The sequence below is a fragment of the Ambystoma mexicanum genome, chromosome 8, assembly GCF_040938575.1.
Source record: "Ambystoma mexicanum isolate Mex_15411 chromosome 8, UKY_AmexF1_1, whole genome shotgun sequence".
Classification (NCBI taxonomy): domain Eukaryota; kingdom Metazoa; phylum Chordata; class Amphibia; order Caudata; family Ambystomatidae; genus Ambystoma; species Ambystoma mexicanum.
Window position 1 is genome coordinate 749465538 of NC_090929.1, and position 19845 is coordinate 749485382.

At 42.2% G+C, this 19845-nt stretch overlaps 1 protein-coding gene across 3 annotated transcripts in view; it reads right to left on the reverse strand.

Annotated features, from left to right (window-relative positions):
- Window positions 1–19845, reverse strand: part of PIK3AP1 (phosphoinositide-3-kinase adaptor protein 1) — a 1287206-nt gene that overhangs the window by 506155 nt on the left and 761206 nt on the right. For all 3 annotated transcript variants that reach the window (XR_011268600.1, XM_069610572.1, XM_069610573.1), the window contains exon 9: window positions 9547–9642. Coding sequence is in view for 2 of the 3 variants with exons in the window: in XM_069610572.1 (XP_069466673.1) it covers window positions 9547–9642 (96 nt within the window). In the remaining variant the exon portion in view is untranslated. The remainder of the gene's footprint in view (window positions 1–9546; window positions 9643–19845) is intronic.

A 19845-nucleotide genomic window follows, 5' to 3' on the forward strand; every position in this document is an offset into this window, starting at 1 on the left:
GAATATTTTCAGCATAACAGGGGCAGTGTGAACTCAGCAGGTACACTATGGGAGGCATTTAAAGTGGTAGTGAGAGGAGCAGCAATATTGAAGTCAAAGGAAATACAAGAAGTGATTGTACAGGATTTGCAGGTGGTGGAGAGCAGGCTAGAGGCTATAGAGCAGGCAGGGGGAAAATCCCTGGAAGAAGCACAGGAGGTAGCTTGTCTACAAAAAGACTGTCGGAAGCATTGGGACAGGTTAAGCAATTTAAGCTACAAGAGGTACATTGAGAGACAACACGCAGAAGGGGACAAGCTGGGGCAATTGTTAGCATCGCTCTACACAAGCGATAACAAACGGGAGACAGTCAGAGCAATGATGGGAATGGACTGAGTGTTGTGCAAAACACAAGAAGGAGTAAATAAATGTTTTTTATGAATATTATAAGCGATTTTATGAAGAAACCTCAGAGTGTGATGTGGTAGAGATACAGGAAGTATTGTGTGCGATTAACCTGCCCAAGCTAAGTAAACAAGACCGAGACAGGTTGGAAGTCCCCATTACGATAGAAGAACTAGAGCATGTGATTAAAGAACTACCGACAGGTAAGGCCCCAGGGGCGGACAGACCCCCAGGTGAATTTTATAAAGAATACAAGAAGGATATCATGGCCCCATTGTTAGAAATGCTTAAGGAATCTTTGGAAATGGGCAGATTGCCCGGATCCTTAAGGTAGTCGTTGATAGTTCCCCTCTTGAAAAGACAGACTGCGGCTCATATGGACCTCTCTCGTTACTGAATCGGGATGGGAAGATAATCACAGCGGTAATGGCACTGAGGCTCAAACCAATCATAGCCAAGTAGATACACTTGGACCAGACAGGATACGTCACACATAGGAATATTACAGTTTATTTGCTGAAACTGCACCATGAAATAGATTTTACCCAAGGAGATACACAACAATGTGTAGTGGCATCATTAGATGCAGTTAAGGTGTTTGACTCGGTTAGATGGCCATGGCTGCTGTCGGTGTTGGAAAGGTTTGGTATGGGACCGGCATATATTAAATGGGTGTGACTGTTAAACAACAAACCTGTGACTTGGGTCAAGAGGGGCGCAGTCATTTCAGAACAATGGCCGCTAAATAAGTGCCCGTGGTCTCCGATGCTTTTTATTTTAGCGTTAGAGCCACTGGCAGTGTAGCTGCTGCATGAGCACAGGGAGGCAGGGATAGACACACCGAGAGGAAGACATCTCGTCTCATTGTATGCAGTGACATGCTTCTTTACTTGCAGTATCCTGAGACACATCTGCAATATGTTTTGGATGTGATGGAGCTATAAACTGCTTTGTTGGGCATAACAATTAATCCACAGAAATCGAGTCTGTTTCCATTAGGTGGATATGTCAGTAAGCATGCTGCCGGTGCTGCAAAACCAATGGGAATTGGATAGATTCTGTTATTTGGGGGTGGATATTTATCATGATCCTCAGACAGAACATGTACGGAACACGGTGAGAACAATGAACGGGATTGAAAACTCCATAGCCTTTTGGGCTAGATTACTGGTGTCCATGATGGGATGGGCAGCACTGCTGAAGATGGTGGTGCTCCCGAGACTCCTCCATTTTTTTTTTACAAATGTCCCGTTCGCAATACCGAGATCATTCTTCAATAAACTGCATTGCATATATAGGAACTTCCTGTGCCATAACTCAAGGTGCAGGGTGGCGCTTTGTAAGCTCCAAAACTCGTATGAACTGGGGGTAATAAAACTACCCATCTTTGAAGAATATTTCGTGGCCAGCCAGTTGCAATTTGTGGCTAAATGGCTATCTGACGAACAAACACAAGAGTCAAGACTGTTACAAAGAACAAGAACCCAGTTCTTTTTGAACAAAGTTATATGGATACCTGACACACACATAACTCGGGCGCCCAGGTTAATGAAGTTGGGATGTAAGATGTGGTGCAGAGCCTGCCAACTGATAGGGAACATCACAACGTATTCCCCGCAGATTCCACTGGTGGTGCTAGAAGGGATGAGTGACCAATTTTGGTTGAATGTGAGGAAATATTAGGAACCTAGACGGTGGGCTATCTTATGGAGGAGGGTTCGCCTAAGGAGTTGGAAGTATTGATGGGAGAAACCGGGGTGCATTCAGGGCAACAGCTTTACATATTCCTGCCTACTAAGGAATATAAGGCGTAGATGGCCGGGGATAGAAAGACCTATGCAGCCAGTGGAGACGATCGAGACATTTTATGATGTGTCAGAAGGTGGGCATGAGGCCTCGCAGATATACGAGTGTGACAACAAACTGCAGATAGGCTGGAGTTTTAACTGAAAACAGTCTTTATTCTGACATACAAAAAAATAATTTGGTTTAAATCAGGAAGACAGAGTTCTTAATAGAGCTTCTTCTCTAGGATCTTCCTTTGGCTTTACTGAGATCTTCTCCTATGTCTTGACACCTGGAAGTGGTAGGGTTTGTTCAGCAATCTCCGGCTCCTAGTCCTCATACGCCCAGAGGCCTCCCGAAGTTCCTTCTTCCACGTCTTTCTGGCTCTGCAATACAAACGAGAGTGATCCGCAATTCCTTTCTCCAGCTGGTGTTTAAATACACATGGTTTGGTTAGCCAATTAGAGGGGTTTTGGTCATGCATGCTATAAAACCCTCCCCAAGCCCGCCCCCTTTTTCTTCATACGAAGCCGAAAGTAATGGCTTCCCGTTTCGTCTCCCGCCTCCCGCCACATTCATACTCCCTCCAGGGACTTCTACTTGCAGGTACGTGGGTAATTCGAGAATGTTCCCTGTAATGTGCCCGTTAGGCGTTGGGCTTCCTAAGTTTCTCGTTCGTGGCAACCCACCCCCTGTTGCATCAGTCGGGGTCGCGGCCCCTCCATAGACCCCGTTCTCTGCTGAAACTGTGCAGCGGGGCTTCTTTACAGGGACACTGCATCGCATCGTTTCAACTGTTTTTCTGGTTGAAATGCTGACATCCGATTTAGCTGGTGTTTGCCCGGTTTGCGGGTCTACTGGTCCTTGGACTTTTAACGAGTCTGTTTTCCCACGGTGACCCCTGAACTCCACCTTTATTGTATGTGGTTGTCCCTGCCGTATCTCAGAGGAGGTTAAGGGGTTTTTACATAAGTCTCAGTTTCAGTTTCAACCACACCATTCCCCTGGGTTGCCATCTGACTTTGCATGATCTTCCACTTCTGGCAAATGGTTTGGCTCCTCAGGCGTTCCGATGGCTATTTGGGCTCCCATGGGTTCAGAGACCCACTTACAATGAGCTATTAATGTCCAAGGTGGGGTCGGAGTTGGGACAGACGAGGCAACAATAGGAGGCAGATTTGGAAGAACCATTGTCTGACGTGATGTGGAAGAGAGCTACTGTGTAGCACAAAAAGGTGTCAAGAAATGCTAGGCTCCAACAGATCCAATTATGTATAACCCATAGAGCATATTTGACCCCGAATAGGATAGCAAAACGTAGCCAACAGCAATTGTGTCCGAAGTGCGGGGAGGTGGAAGTATATCTGGTCCATATGTTCTGGGCATGCATACAGATTGGTAGATTCTGGGAGGAGCTGACTCAAACACTAGCAAAGGCAGATATCACCTTTGAGATCAGATCCCCCTTGGCTTGTTTACTGGGGAGCTTTGTAAGGCCCAAGAGAGCAAAACATGTGAGTAAATTGAAGGATCTGGCATATATATTAGTGAAACGCAGAATCGCGATGGGATGGAAAGCACAGACCAGACCTCTGTCGCAAGTATGGTGGAAGGACCTGCTGAAATGGGTGAATGCGGAGACAGTGGCGTGGCAAGAAGCAGTTGACAGGAGTTCAGACCGTGAGTGGGAGGGGGTGAACGCCTGGAGACAGTTGATTGCAGAGCTGGTCACGACCACACTAGATAACCGAGAATCGGTACACAGTCCTGCACGTGAAAGGTCAGACATTATAGAGACTGATGGAGAGTAAGCAAGATTGTAGAATTGTGTGGTGTAATGTAGTCCAGGGTACGGGAGGGGGCAATTGGGGAGGAAAGGGGAACAAACAAACAAGAGTTGCACTGTGATATAATGTACTGTATTATAAAATGTCTGTCAGTTATTGTGGTGTGAAAAAAAGGGTACACAGGGATTGACTCTCTCCAGAGGTGTGCTACCACTACTGCAAGCACCATTGTGAATACTGTTGGGTCTGAGGCGGTGCCGAAGGGGAGCATCTTGAACTGGTTGTGAACTCCTGCTTTTGAATCTCAGCTATTTTCGGTGCGCAGGGAGCATTAAAATATGAAAGTATGCATCTGTCATATCCAATGTTGCCATGTACTCCCCCCATTTTAAGAGGGGGATTACCTCTTGAAGCGTGGTAATGCGGAACATTTGAGGTTTGACATATTTGTTTGCTGGGCGCATGTAGAGGTCTTTCTTCGGCACAAGGAAGCACGTTAAATAAATACTCTTGTCCACCTGATTTGCTGGGACGATCTCTATGGCGTCTTTTTCTAGCAGGGTCTTTACATCATCCAATAGTATGCACCGCTCTTCTGGCGTCATCTTTCTGTGTTTTGGCGGGTAGCTGGGTGGTCTTTGCAAAGGTTCAATGCAATAGCCACCTGCTACGGTGGACAACACCCACTTGTCTGACGTTGTCCCCTCCCATGCATGGGTGAAGTTTGAGATTTGACCTCCTACTGGAGTGGCATTGTATTGTTTTGTAAACTATATAATTTTATTTACCATTAGTACATTGTTCATCACCTATATTTTCATTTGGGAAGTATAGTTCTAGACCTTTCAGAGTGCGTATCAATTCTATTATAATGTATACGGTTTACACTTAGTAATGTAACATTTTCACACATTTATTAGAATTACATACTGCATGTTTACAAATGAAATGCAAAGGTACTGTTTACTTACTAACTTTTGAAATTATGTTCTTCACCGTATACAATGTTGTCCTGCAATGCCTGTGAGGTGTTGAAGTGAATTGTTTACACAGGATGTACAGTTTTCTCTTTTGGTACAATCTATAATCTACAATATTGTCGTATAATTCTGAAAACAGTATTTAATTTTGCAAAGTAATACTGCGTGTAAAAAATGTGTATACTGATTGTTTGGATTGTTGGTCTACGTCTACATTTTCAATTTGTGATGTCATCTATGATGTGCTGGGTGTTAGTGCTAGCAGTGCATGGTGGTGGAGCAAGGTATGGTGGTTTAGCTTACCATAAGTGGCGAATTTCTTTGTTTTTTATTTTACATAGCCACCATAATGTCCCTTTAACAACGTTTTTTTCACTCAATTTCATAGGTTTTTATTAGTGCAACTTAAAGTTTGTTTTATTGAGTATGGTATATATCTCAGCATACATTGTATACATTTCAATATGTAATGTATGTAGCTCAACATACAGTATATGCATCTCAATGTACAATTAATATATCTCAGTGTACAGTGTATATGTTTCAATATACAATTAATACATCTCAGTATACTGATGATGATATGATGATATGATAGGTTATTTATAATGCGCTTAATACCCACAGGTTTCTAAGCGCGGACGCGGGGATCGAACCTGTGGTGCTCCATGTCGTCTTGCTTCCAAAGCGAGCACGTTGCCCCTGAGCTATCTTAGCATATAATGTATGCATCTCAGTATGTAGTGCATATATTTCAATATATAATGTATTCATCTTTGAGTACTGTATATACATCTAGTATACAATGCATGTGCCTCAGTGTACAATGTGTATGTTTACGTACGTCAATATATCATATATTAATTTCACTATACAGTATATACCTCTCAGTATACAAGGAATGTATCTCAGCATGCAGTGTATCTCTTTCAATTTATAATGAATGTCTCTCAATATACAGTATATACCTCTCTGTGCACACTGTGTGTATATTTCAGTATCTAATGTATGCATCTCAATGTATGATCTATACATCTCTGTATGTAATGTATACATTTCAGTGATCAGTATATACACTTATGAATCTTGAATTATGTCCCAATAGCCCCTCCATAATGTAATCCCTGCACTCTTTGTGAAAATTGCTTTCAGGGTTGAAAGCCACATACATTCTTTTCTGCTACCTAAATTGTAAACTGTGGCACCATGAATCCAGGGCTCACATCCTAGCTTCCCTGCTTGACTTCGTGATGTGAGACTGAGCCAATCATATTCTATATGTGTTCCTTAATTTTATATTGTATGTCTGTAGCTACATTTCCTGATCAAAATCATGATCACCGATTCTAGGAGTAATAAAGTTTACTGTGTCCCATAGAGTAAACATCACTCCTTTGCAGTTTAGCGGCTTAAAGCGCTGCACAATATATATTAATAATATTAGGCATTAATGCACCATTTGCAAAACAATCACACCCCCCAAAAGACTTAGGTTGCCATTTTAAAAGAGCCCTCATCATGGAGCCTTGAGAATGCTGTGAGTTCAGGGCACTAAGCATGCCAAAACATTCACTGATCATCTACGGATGCATACATCATTTGCAAGAAATCACCCCCAAATGGCTTTGGTCAAAATTACATATCAGTGGTGTGCCTCAGTCATTATTACAACACCATGTGAGAAATGCATCAAAGGAAGGCCACCTGCCCCATGTCAATACATCACACCAAACAATCAAATAAGACATGCAGACTGACTTATGAAAAACTAAACAGCCATGCACTGATGGAGAGGCTTGAAACCAGCCTTAGCATGCCTGTGCCCCCATACCCATATTTGTTACAGGTTAAACATGTGCAGTAGCCTATTCTATTTATCACCCACCCAGCGGAAAAAAATGAATGTACATTTTAAACACTGTGGATGGGTTCAAACTCAACTTTGAAGGCCTTATTAAAAAAGTACATGTCCATTTATCTGCACTATCAATGGCACTGGTTACATGCAACCCTGAAACTTGAGAAGAACCATCTTCGGTTCCAGAAGCACCTTAAAACCTTCCTCTTTGCTTCTGCTGTCACTCCCCCTCTCCTGCTGAAGTCCTGCCTGATGCTGATACTGCACTGGTTACCTGGCCACCCATCTGTTATCGGGCCCAAGCACTGCCAGTTGCACGCCTTCGCTGCCTCCTTGGCAACCCCTGCACCTGAGGACTGTTTTCTGTATCCCTACAGTCCCCCCACCAGCGCTTATGTCTGCACTCTCCCTGCATTTGCCACTAGCTGGCCACTCTTTTATTTATCTTTTTACTTTATTATCCCATGTACTGCACCCCCCCCACACACTTTCCTTTTCCCCCTTGCCTTGCACTTGCGCGATGTGAATGACACCTGGCCTAGTAAGATCGTTGTCTGTCTTCCCTCTGTCCCCCCCCTCCCTTGCCTCGTCGCGCCTTGAAACACTTGTGTATAGGCGCGTTATAAATGCCATATCATATCATATATCATATCATATTAAAGGCCCCTGGATCCAGTGATGGCTGTGAGGAAGGCCACACTCGGCAGAAGGCTTCTGTAGCTGAAAGGCCAAATGCTGACTGCTGCCATATCCTTTAAAAGCTTTGGAGTCACTAATCGGTTCTGTCAGCTCCATGCTTCCTGTGCTGTTATATACTAGCACGGAACTCAGCAGTTGTCCTCTCTGCTTCAGATGTCTGCTGCCTAGTGGGGTGCAGGCTTTTTCATGGTGCATTCCCTCCTGTCTAAGGAGACAGTGGAAGAAAGGAAAATACTGTATTCCTCTGCTTTGAAGTTAGCACAGTGGCACTGCAGAGACCTCACAACAAAATAATATATCGTTCATAAATGCTTCCTGTTACTAATGACTTCCTACAGCAGTCACACACAACAGATTAAATATAATCCTCACGCTGCGTACCTTTTTAAGGCTTTGTTTTATGTTGTTTCAGTTTAGAAGGCCAAATACTATGGTTTGCAAGAGAACATCCATATTTGAAGAACATGAATGTCATTATACAAGTGGCTGTTTCACTAATAGCCTAACCAAATTCTTCACACAAGAGGTTGGCCTTAATTTTGCACCTTATATCATTTAACATTTCTTCTACAATGTTCCTTCAACAAAAGAGGATGATGAGGCAATTGCTTATTGTCAGGAAGGCACATACATCATTAAATCAATCAATCAAGTGTTTTATTCAGACCAATACAACCGTGTAAGCATGCATTAAAATACAATATTTTAGTCAGCAGAATATTAAATAATCAATAGCACTCTATCAGTTTTCCTAAGGTTCGACATATAACTGACTGTGTAAAAACAAGCATCTTGATGATTTGTGCACTAAAGAATCTGAAGAAGCAATATTAACTATCAATTCAGCACCAATTTATTGTTGTACTGGGATTACCCTTATAAATAACAAGCCCACTAACTAACAAACTACAATGTGCAAGACATACCACCAATGAATATGACAATACTTATTCAATATATATCATAATACATACAGCGCAAACTGACAAGAATATTATAACAAAATAAATTAATGGAACACATGGCAACGCAACAATGAAAATAAACTAGACACTATTTAAAACGTACAGCCAAGGACCGTGGAACGGTCTGCTTGAATAGAGGTAATTATTTGATCCCTTTGGACACTTATTTGGGCAGTGCCAATAATGTTGTGTTAATCAGCCAAGCCTACTAGAGAAGGTTTGCTGCAGAGAATATTAAAGAGTCTGTTTTAGCAGATTTCTGCCCATTTCGTGCTTCTCCAGAATGGTTCTAGAAAAGCATTCAGGATTTCCCTTGATCTTCGAATTGGTCTGAGCCATAACTTCTGGGTTTGTTATTAATAAGACAAAAGAATAAAAATGACTGACATGTTCGTCCCAACTGGTGCAAAACTGATATTTGAGAGAAGCCACTGAATTCCATCGTGCAGTCATTGAAAACAGAAGTAGTATAACTAAAAACACTTTAATGAAAATAGTGTGTGTGAGCAATTGATTAAATCCAAAAAAACATCAAAGTAGTCTTTATCTCAAGTTATTGTACGGATATGCTAGATTGCGTGCATGTTTTCAGAAGTTCCCACAGGAACCAGTCCTCATTATCATTTATTAAACTTCTGCAGGTGTTTGGGCCAAAAATTGAATGGCAAGTTGAAAAGATTCAACCCTGCAATTGGGTAAACTGGACAATGTTCTAAACCATAGAATCGTTTTTTTGTTTTTTTTGTTTTCCTTTATTGGTTAAATATCAATTCAACCTTTAACAACAATACAAAAAGAATCGGGTTGTTTTAATATAACTATCCACTTCCTTCTTAACAACCACTGAATGCTACAAGATGTATTTGTATGTGAATCCGCAAGTAGGCCTGAAAGTGATGCCTGCCTCTCCAGTAAAGCCACAGAAAGACTCATACTCCTAAAAATCTCTTTTGTGCATACATTATAACTTATACACTATAAAAAATAGTATTTGTGCTGGAGTGATAAATTAGTTTCCTTATCAGCAACATCACTGATTTGCATCAACACATACGTTTTGTTTGTACAGATCAGCAAAGAACTCTTACCTTTCAGAAATTTGCAGATCACAGACTCCTGTGAACTTAGAGAAAATGCCTCTGGTGGAACAGAACAGGAAGATTCTGACTTTATCATCTGTACATCTGTAAAAGCAAATGTGTATGATAAATAATAACCAAGGAGACTCCCTTCATAGATATTGAATTAAAACATATTCAAATATGTTGCTATTTATATAAATTCTTGGTACTTTAAGAATGACATGAAAGGGCATGTTTCTTGAATAAATCATTAGATACATTTAAGCAACCCTGAGATCATCTTCAAATATTGTAAATTGCACCATACCAAACAATACATAGGTATGTAGTAATGTTGTGATAACTTTTGACTCACATTATCATACATTATTCTCTAAGTTGTACACTTGTGCTTATAGAGAAAATTAAGGCTTTTTATCCCATGTTGTGGAACAACCTCAGTAGATAGGCGAAAATATCTCTAATTCTGGCCGTGAATACATGGTGACCAGTAGAGACTTTCGGGTGGGTATGAATTCGACATTCACAAAAAACACCAAATTCAGACTCTGCTGACTGACAGAAAACATCTGCTCCTACCTTGTGACTTAGGGAAGAGTGGATATTATTAAAAGAGCAATCATGGAAATTATAAAGGAAAAGAAAAGGACATCAAAGTCACTAGAGTTATTTTGTCACAGGCAAACCTGAAGACTTTGATATCAGGAATAGGTAAAACAACATTACGGTTGGTTGTCGAGGGCTTGGAATATAGTACCCTAAAAGCATGCCTGCAAGAGCTATTCTGTACAACATTCCAGAATCCAGTGGTGAACGCAGTTATCATGAGGAGGGCATATCACATCAGCTCCATGGGAAATGGACAGTTTCCTACCCCAGAAACATAGTTGATGTACCTCATTTTTTTCTCCACCAAGAAATAATATGATTGTCAAAAGCCAATTCAGTAGCCGCTTTCATGATGCATAAGCCATATGATTATGGCTATGTTATTTCTATTGCACTAAAACCCAACAACATAAAAGCACATGAGAACATATAGGGGTACTGAAGGATGAAATAACTCTGGACTAAATAAAGAGATAGTCTCAAATAGGAAATACTTAAGTTCCTTCCTAAACTGAGTAAGACATTTAACAATTCTTACAGAGACCAGAGACCGGGAGTGAGTACCACATGTGTGTGCCTTGATCGAGAAGCTTTTGTCACCGGCAGAGTTGAGCCAAAATCTAGGAACATAAAATAAGTTAAACTGGGTCTTGCGCAGTGTTCATTTTGGTTTATAAAAGCAAATTCTGAACTCAGATATTGAGGGAAAGATTATCCTGAGATATAAAAACTAAAGAGGCAATTGTAGCAGCCACAAGATGCCAGTGTGCAAGTGGCAAAGAATGAAAGTAACGTATGCTTGATATTAAGTAACATGGTCTTCAATGTATATAGCATTGGCATTATCTGATTTAGCATATCAATGATGACCCTTGCTATTGTGCCTAACTGATAGTGTTTTTAGGTAAGGCTGAATTTGGCAAATAAGTCACAAGTAATAGTTATCACACCTCACAGCCATATTAATCTGCTGAGTCATGAGCAGATGAGAATTAAAGTACACTCCAATGGTCTTAACTTTGTACTGAATTTGAATGTGTTGATCATCTGTGCTTCCAATGGCACAATGAGGGTGCATAGTCCTTTGAATATGTGTTGCACCTTACCTTCAAAAGTAGATCCCAGTTCAGGTATGACAAGGCTGCGGTAGGATAACATCAGCAAAAGAGTAACATATGCATTTAGGATCTCTTTCAACTCTGGGTCCTTTCCTCGAACAGCAAGGCGTTCGTAGGGTGATGACAAGTAACAGAAGCAGGAGTAGCTGTCAGGCAGTAGGTCTGTAGCCAGTGTGGAGCTTGCTCTATGCCTTGGGCTCTAATTTCAAGAGCCCGGGGCCCTAGAAATTTGCCATCGCTGTGGCTCATTCTGTCTGTTTCTGGCTTGGTTGGTTTGCAGAGTCAGTGCAGACACCCTCTCCTGTATCTGTGCTGCTCCAGCCGAGGAAGCAAAGGAAGAGCTCATGAGGGCCACCATAGAGCTATAGGACTTTAACAAGAAATGGTGAGAGTCCTGCACTTACCCCAATTCATGGTGACTACTGAGGTTTTTGAGAGGTGGGCAGCAGTTAGGGGATCTATTATGACTGGCTTTGTTTGTGATTTTTATGCCAGGGCCAAATTACTGCTTGCAAAGAAATATCTCCTTTTTCCTATATACCTACACTTATTCACACATACATACTGTATATATTGTATGGCGAGGGAGTGGGATTGAAAGGGATTGAAACATAAATCCCCCCCCCCAGCTAGGCACAAGTGCTGGTGTTTGTGACTGGCCTAGCTACATTGGTTATTCATTTTTCTACAACCTTATTGTGTTTACGCTGTGCCTTACTGTGCACCCACAGGTGGTATTCATGAAAGGGCCCGCCACCTCATTTAATTATTGTAATTGCCCCTGAAGACATATTTAAGATATTAAGCTATCATGTGCAAGTGCAAGAAAATGCTTGCTCCCCATCCTGTATGTCAGCTGAAAGATCAGCCACTTCAATAGCTGCAAATGACCTTATCACTGAAATCGAGACTTTGTCATCTGACTTTGATATGGCTATATCGTGTGAAGGCCATGCTTCCAATATGAAATGTCTGGATGCTAGGACTTATAAAAGTGGTCTATGGTGTGCATATCTCATGGCCAGAACACCTGTAGAAGAACTTACAGGGCATGCCCACCAGGATGGAGAGTGCAATTATATGGTACACATGTTGTCCATCATGAGCTTTTCCAGCCCATAAGAAATGAAACCCGCAACCAGCTGTCTAAGAATGAAAACTTTCCAAAGGCGGCTATAGTTGATCAGTGCTGTACTGCTGGGCCTGCAGTGGAGGTAGTAAAGGAGGACAAGCCTGACCTCGCCAATGAAGAACCTTACATAGTCCACAAATGTATTAATTGTTCAAATAGATGTATGCCTTTGTCTACTGAGGATCCTTGTGATTTGGTTCCTATTTGAGAATTTGAATACCTTACGCTGACTCAGAAAGGGCTCTGCCACATGAGGGCACATTAGATGACTATCCATATAGGTTAGAAGGCAATAAAGTCAATGTGGCTGTAAGTCAATTGAAAGAGGCTGTTACTTAAACATCTTCACAGGGTCTTGAGCTCTTGGCCCCAGTGGTTATCTGAGCTCTCCAAGTAACTCTCCTAACAAAGTCATCAATTTACCAATCTCCAGAATGGCTATTCAATCAGAATTAAAATTTGTCACAAACCATTGTTGCTATGCCAAAGGTTCTAGATTTTTGTATTAAGGCCTCAGTTCATAAAGATGACAAGATCTCAGATGATCCCAAGTCCTGTCCAATAGTTCGTCCAATCAGGGACTATTAAATCTTGATAGCTCTTCAGTTACTAACAAATCGGCTGCTTATCTTAATATTGCATCAAACTCAAGAGCAAAGCAATTGACAACTGATAAGCAGCTTTCCAGCAGTTTGATCCTGATGAGTGGTAATCCATAATGGACCAGCAGTTAACTAAACACTGTCTATCCAACTGGCAACCCAAACTTGCAACCCAAAAAAACAAGTTTAATGGCTCGTTGACTCTCATCGGCTTACATTGGCAATGCGATACACGTGGCAGTGTTTCTGTCATACACTCAGACACTGTTCATACCATAAGAATTTCTAAACCAGCTCAGATGTAATTTAAATTGAATTTGTTAATTAGACGTTAACAGATGCTTTGTTGGCTATCAAATTTAGATCCCTGTCTCCTTCAGAAACCAATATCCAAATTCAAGGATCATTGGGGAGTTTTAGCCTGCTATCATCTGCTCGTAGGTTATCGACTACCACTAATCTTGTTCCTTTTTCTATCAGCAAGTGAGACATTATGACCCTGGGTATACATCCTCGGTCTGAGCACTCGTATAGATCCCAGCCATCTAACACCAGTTCGGCCAGCAACCCTTCTCTCATACGGTTCACTGAGCAAGAGTCTGGGGGTTACCGTACTAACATTGCGCCAACAAGAACCTATAATATCATGAGTACCAATGCTGTATCTGATAACAATCTGATTGTTCTAGACTGAGATTTGTTGTCCCCCATAGTGGACAGGAGGCCAAATACTTCCTCTATGCACCCTTATGCACCACAACCCGACAGCAAAGAACTTTTTTGTGTTGGTACTTAGCTGGAATTTCTCATAAGATGCTGACGATGTCTGTCATCACTATTTGGAAGGCTTTGATATTATTTGCCCTCAAGAGCATGTTCAGAAAAATGTCTATATTACTTTATTGTTCCTGAAAACAAAGCTGCATTGCGTTGTCCTATTGGGGGGCAGATCGTATGGCTCAAGAACAACCTAATCATATATGCCAAAACTACCCTTGTTAACAAGAGACATTTTTTTTAGATTATTCTATCTACAATATATGGTGATACATTTAGAATTGCTAATATTTATTTTTGACTTTCGGATGAGTCTTTGGAATCATTTTATATGCTAATTGATAAGGTCTGGGATCTGCAAAGCTCTAATAATAATGGCAGTTACATAGTAGCATTAGGTGATTTTAATACCCAATTAGTGAATTTGAAATATTGGGGGATCCCTGTAGCGAATATCACCCCATTAGTCTTAAATTATTGGGGATTGTGGGCAAGGAAAGGAAAGCTGTTACTAATTTTCCAAATTAAGCAGAGGTTGATATGACGTCCAATAGGAGAATCAACTGGGCTGCAATAGCGGACTCCATTATAAAATTGTGGCGGAGCAATGTCCACGTATTTCGACTATACTAGATAATCCTGGTAACATCTCATATGTAGCATACAGTTTTGTGGAATTGATGGGGAGTTTTCTAAAGGTTTTGTGCAGAAAAGTAAGAGGAAGGTCGAGGTTTAACAAGAAGGGTTGGTTTAATGAAGCTTGTGTCTCTGCATAAAACTCGACCTTGGTGGTTTTAAAATCCCCAGCCCGTTCCAAAAGTGAAATCATCCAGGCAAGAGCAAGGTACCGTGTAGTTTTGGAAAAGAGGAAAATCGAGCTGGACGAGGAAGCTTGGGCTTGTTTACTGGAGGCTGAGTCTACCCAGGAGTCCAAACAATTTGAGGAATTAGTGTAAGGAAAAAGGGCAATTGCCTGTGAAGAACCGTTGTTTCTAAGGATTTTGTGTTTAGGGGGTTGGAAGACTACAATTCCCATGATGCTTGCTCCCATGATTTTTTGCTTGGCAGTTGGCTGGGTAAGCAGGTGCAGCCTGCTGATGATTTAACGTCTTCCCCGGCCCGTGCTGCCAGCTGGTGATTGATGGCGTGACACGGGCCGGCGGAAGCAGAGTGCTCAGTCAGAGCATGTGGAGATGTTGGTATGCAGAGCAGGGCCGGCGGTGAATTCTTCACTCCCGGTTCCAGCGGTGAAACTTATAGCTATTTCAGAAGAGCTGAGCTGTGCACGGCAGGACGCTGTTTCAACGCAGGATTTTTCACAGCCTGGGATGGTGCTGGCAAGCCCCCCCCAGGCCTCAGATAAGTGTTTAATAAAATGTGCTTGTGTTGGTGACTCTGCGTTACCGACGAAGTTAGTACGGAACGCGTTGTGAACTTTTGCTATGAATTATTCACTTCAGTGCAGTGCGGTTGGGAAAAGGACATGATTATTGGGTCTATGAGTACATATACCAGTGTGAATACAACACGGGTGAGTATTTTCAGGACTGAGAGAGACAATTTGCAGGGTGAAAGCAAGGGGCAAGTCATATTGTGAAGTAACGCTATGTTGTTCGTGGCTGCATTCAATTTGTATCATTGTCCTGTGCATACTTGTGTTCTATGTGATCAGTGAGTTCAAGTATCATGAGAGGAGTGCTGAAGCACACCTTTTAGGGGTATTACTAATTAAGAAGTATGTGGTTCTGTGATTCAAGAGTCTACAAGTGTTCAGTGTTATGTTTCATTCATGTTTAATGTGCTTATGTTTGTGGCTACCTTAGGGAAAACTGCAAATACAGTGTGTTGAATTAGTATTCTAATCAAGAAGGATACTGACAGGAGAGTATTGGTGCAAGCCTGATATGGTTTGTTTCTTGTTTGTATGTGCTCCACTTCCGCTTTCCCGGTCTCCCTAAACACCCCCTCCCTATCCACAACCTCTCCCTAACCCTCTTCTCCCCTTAGGCTGACTCGTGGTACCTGTGTTTCTACAATCAGGAGCCTGTGTCAACCAAGGTGGGAGAGGTCAATACAATTGTCTTCCGTGGCTAGGGAGGAGTTGTGTATACGTCGGGGGTGTGACAATTAGTGAACAGGGGGCCGGTTTATAAGATTGCAAATAACACTAAGGGAACTCATGTGGATGCAGAGGCTTCGGTGGAGAACTTCACTAGTCAGTTTTATGGTATAAATTCTTCTTTGCCATGTTCAAACCCCAGTTCTTCATTGTATTTTACACTTGAGGAGGTGTCTTCGGCCACTGTTAAGCAAGCGTGTAATAGCGCCCCAGGCCCGGCTGCCATCCCAGCTAACCATTGTCACGATCAGGGTGACATTTGGGCACTGTTGTTAACCATGTCTTTTAAGCTTTTTTAGAGACCGGCCAATATCCTCTTTCCTGAAAGTCGGCCATCATTTTTCCTATTTTTAAAAAAGGGGATCCCGCTAGTCCACTTTCGTATAGACCCATCTCCCTGCTTGACACCAGTGCTAGTGGGTCGTATTGAAACTTGGGTCTTGGAACATTCTATTTTACGATATACAACTTGGTTTTAGACCAGGGGTCAGCACCATGGAACAGGCACTGAATTTATACTGACGAATTCTGTTTTTTGTGGGGGGGGGGGGCATATATCTTGCGGCATATATCTTGCATTCATGGACCTGAGCACGGCTTTTGATAAAGTGAATAGGTCTAAACTGTGGGCCGTGCTTGGGTCCATGAACTGCCCAATGGAGAACTTGACTGTGTTGCAGGAATTACATAGCAGAAATCGTGCATGTGTGCGAAGTGGGACTGAGGGGCAATGTCCAGTCTGCTTTGATATTGACCTGTGGGCCACCAGGGTTGTGTCTTGGCTCTGGTCCTTTTTATTTTGTGTATTAATGGTTTACATGATGCCCTGGTGGATTCCCGGACTGATTTCCTGAGGGTGGGTGCTAAGGCTTTTCCTACCTTAGCCTATGCTGACGACACGGTTTTGATTACCAGAATGCCAATGGCTCTTCAGAAATTGATTAATTCCTATTCCGTTTTTCTGAACAATTTGGATTTGAACATCAATACAGTGAAGTCTGCTGTGATGGTGTGTGCTAGGGGAAAGAGGTCTGTGAAAATGAACCCCATGGTTTGCAATGGAGCTGTCATTCCGAGGGTCAATGACTTTCACTATCAAGGCTTCCGCTTTTCAGCTGTAGTAATGGGTCAAGCCCATCTTAGTAAGCAACAAATGAAGATGACTCAATATTTGGGTGGGGCTTTCCGTTCTATGGCTCAGTGCCATGGTCAACCATGGGACCTGATACTTAATGTTTATGGTATATGGACAAAGGCCGCAGTTCTGTATGGAGCCCCCTTTAGGGTTGCCTGAAAATTTCTGATTTACAGGTACAGGTAAACACATTTTTTTAAAACGTTTATTGGGACATCTGGGGTCTGCTCCTAACTTTGCTGTCCAGAAGGAATTGGAAGTGGGCTTTCTAGAGAACCTTAGCACAGATCCTTTTTTGGCTACATCTTTGGTTAAATGAGTTTAACATGTTTTATCATTAAGACTCTATTTGCCAGGGAGAACTGGCACAAAATTCCTTGGCTTTCTTTTATAAGTGAATTTCTGACCGAATCCAGTGGTTCTGCACTTCTTCCTCCCGAGCACACCTTTGCCATCTGCACACTTACCGCATGACAAGTGGCTGCAGTTATTGAGAAGCGGGAGTGCAAGGAGATGTCCATTCCAATTAATAGAGCCCATGCTGTTATTGGCTGAGTGGGTCTTATTCAGCATTATCTCATTTTGTGTTCGAGAAAGGTGGACCGCTGGCTGATCACCGGTGCCCGGTTTAACAGTGTGTTGTGGAGGGACAATAATGCTAGCTGGAAGGGCTTTTCTGATTTAGTCAGTTGTGCAGTGTGCAGAGATTCTGTGGAAGACCTAAGGCATTTTATTTTGTTTTGTCCTGCCTACAAGGATGTTAGAAATGCCACCATCATTCCCATATTTCGACATTTTAACATGCGACAACATCGCTCTGCTCTATTTTTTCTTTTACCTGCTGACTCATCACATGTTGCTTGGGCTTTGCTGTCCTTTTTAAAAAGAGCTAAATATTTTAGAAATTGTGTTTTAGTACTCTGTTTACTTGTATTGGAATGGACCTTTAAGTAATGTATGTCAATAATGGTATATTTGCTATGTGACGATGTGTATATTTTTAATGTCATGAATTTGTATTATGTATCTGCTTGGTGGATGTGTTAATCCGAATAAACATATTGAACTGAACAGAATACTCAAACAGAATCTTCAATGGACCTGAACAGTTATCTATTTGAAAGTTACAAAATGATTTGGAAGATTCCAAAAACTACTGCTCTCACCCTCAGGGGAGCTAACAAATCCACATTTAGAGTATTTCCTTCGGTGTAAGCACTGGGAGTAGGGGCATGCAATAGACGGTTTCCTACCGATTCCCTTGCAAAATTGACCTTCTGCACTGCAACACGGTCCAGTATTATTGATTACTAGCTGCAATACAGCTGATATACCCAGTGTTGGCCAGGATTTCATTTTCTCATAGGTACTATTTGTTAGAAATACCCTAAGGTAGCTTTACGCTTTTCAGAAAGGCTCCATAGGAAAGGTGACATTTTTTGATTATCTAATATTTAAAAAAATAAAATCTTAAAAAGACTACAGAACACAATTACACTGTTTGTTGTTCTTCTTCAAAACGCATTCTGAAGCGTATAACTGTACGTGAGAAAAACATGGAGATTCCTGACCAGCATGATGGGTGATATGATGCTGACAGTGCCAACAACTATGGACCTAGAGTTTAATATTACCAAAGTACATGTTCATTGTAAGGCTTGTTTATAGACAACATTTTTTGTTTTTCCAGTTGGGGCAAAGATATACAAAGGATGCGGGGGAACCCAATTTAGAACACACAATATATAACTGCCGTGGTAGAAACATGGAGATTCCAAGTTGATACCAGTGCACTTGATTGAATGGCCCTGTGCCTTGCTGATCGTGATACCGAATTCCAGCCTGACCGGGAACTGTAGGAACTTGAAACTGAACGGCATGTCTGTTGGAATTAATGGAATGCGGGGGATGAATACATCTTCTCCTTTTCCCTTACCGGTCAACAATGCACTTCAATTACGTTGTGCAGCGATTTTTTAACACACAACCATGTGCCACTATAGAGCTGTAACGCGCACCTGGCTCCCACGGAGGCGCTGGTCTAGTCTGGGTTGCTGTGGCCTCTTCAAGCGTGATGCGCAGAACCCGGACCACCGATTGAACAGGACACCCAAATCTTGCTTGACTGGCCCGTAGGAATATCCTTCTGCAGATGAGAAAGGGGATTAACTGTCTGCAGAATAGTGTGCTTGCTCCCCCCTTTCCCGCCTTCGTTCTTCTCTGACTTCCTCCAAAACCCCCGGTTTAAGCTCACCTTATGGTTTGGAAGGATGAACTCTCCATCCTGCTTCTGTTGCAGGGGCGCGCGTTCGTCCAGTTACTTCACTGGTTTTCAGAATGGCGCTGGCAAAATCCACTTGACTTTTCTGAGCGATACGCCGTAAGTATGAAGATTCAAAAGTTCAAGTGTGAGCCTCTTTTTATGTTGTCTTCCTAACCTGTGATCTGTCCTTTATTTCAGGTGCAGAACGAAGGCGATGCGTTGAGGGGTTAAATTGCCGATGGTAAAATCAGGTGAGTTAGTGATGAGGGCGACCCCTCTAAATATCTTTATAATTCCCCAGTAATATCTTTTGTCCTTTCCCCATAGGGGCCGGGGTGCGGTACCTGCCAACGAAGTGGCGCCGACCCGAAATGTGGAATGGTTCACCAAGAAAAGCTGGTAAGTATTATGGCTGAAAATTCGGCCTTCCTCCTGTGTTCCCTCTGCTCACCTTTTGTCTCTTCTTCTCTCCCCTAGGTGCAGAGATGTGGCGACCGGTGCTGACAGCCGCGATGGGGCAGGGAGATGTCTCGAGGACAGGTGACTGAAG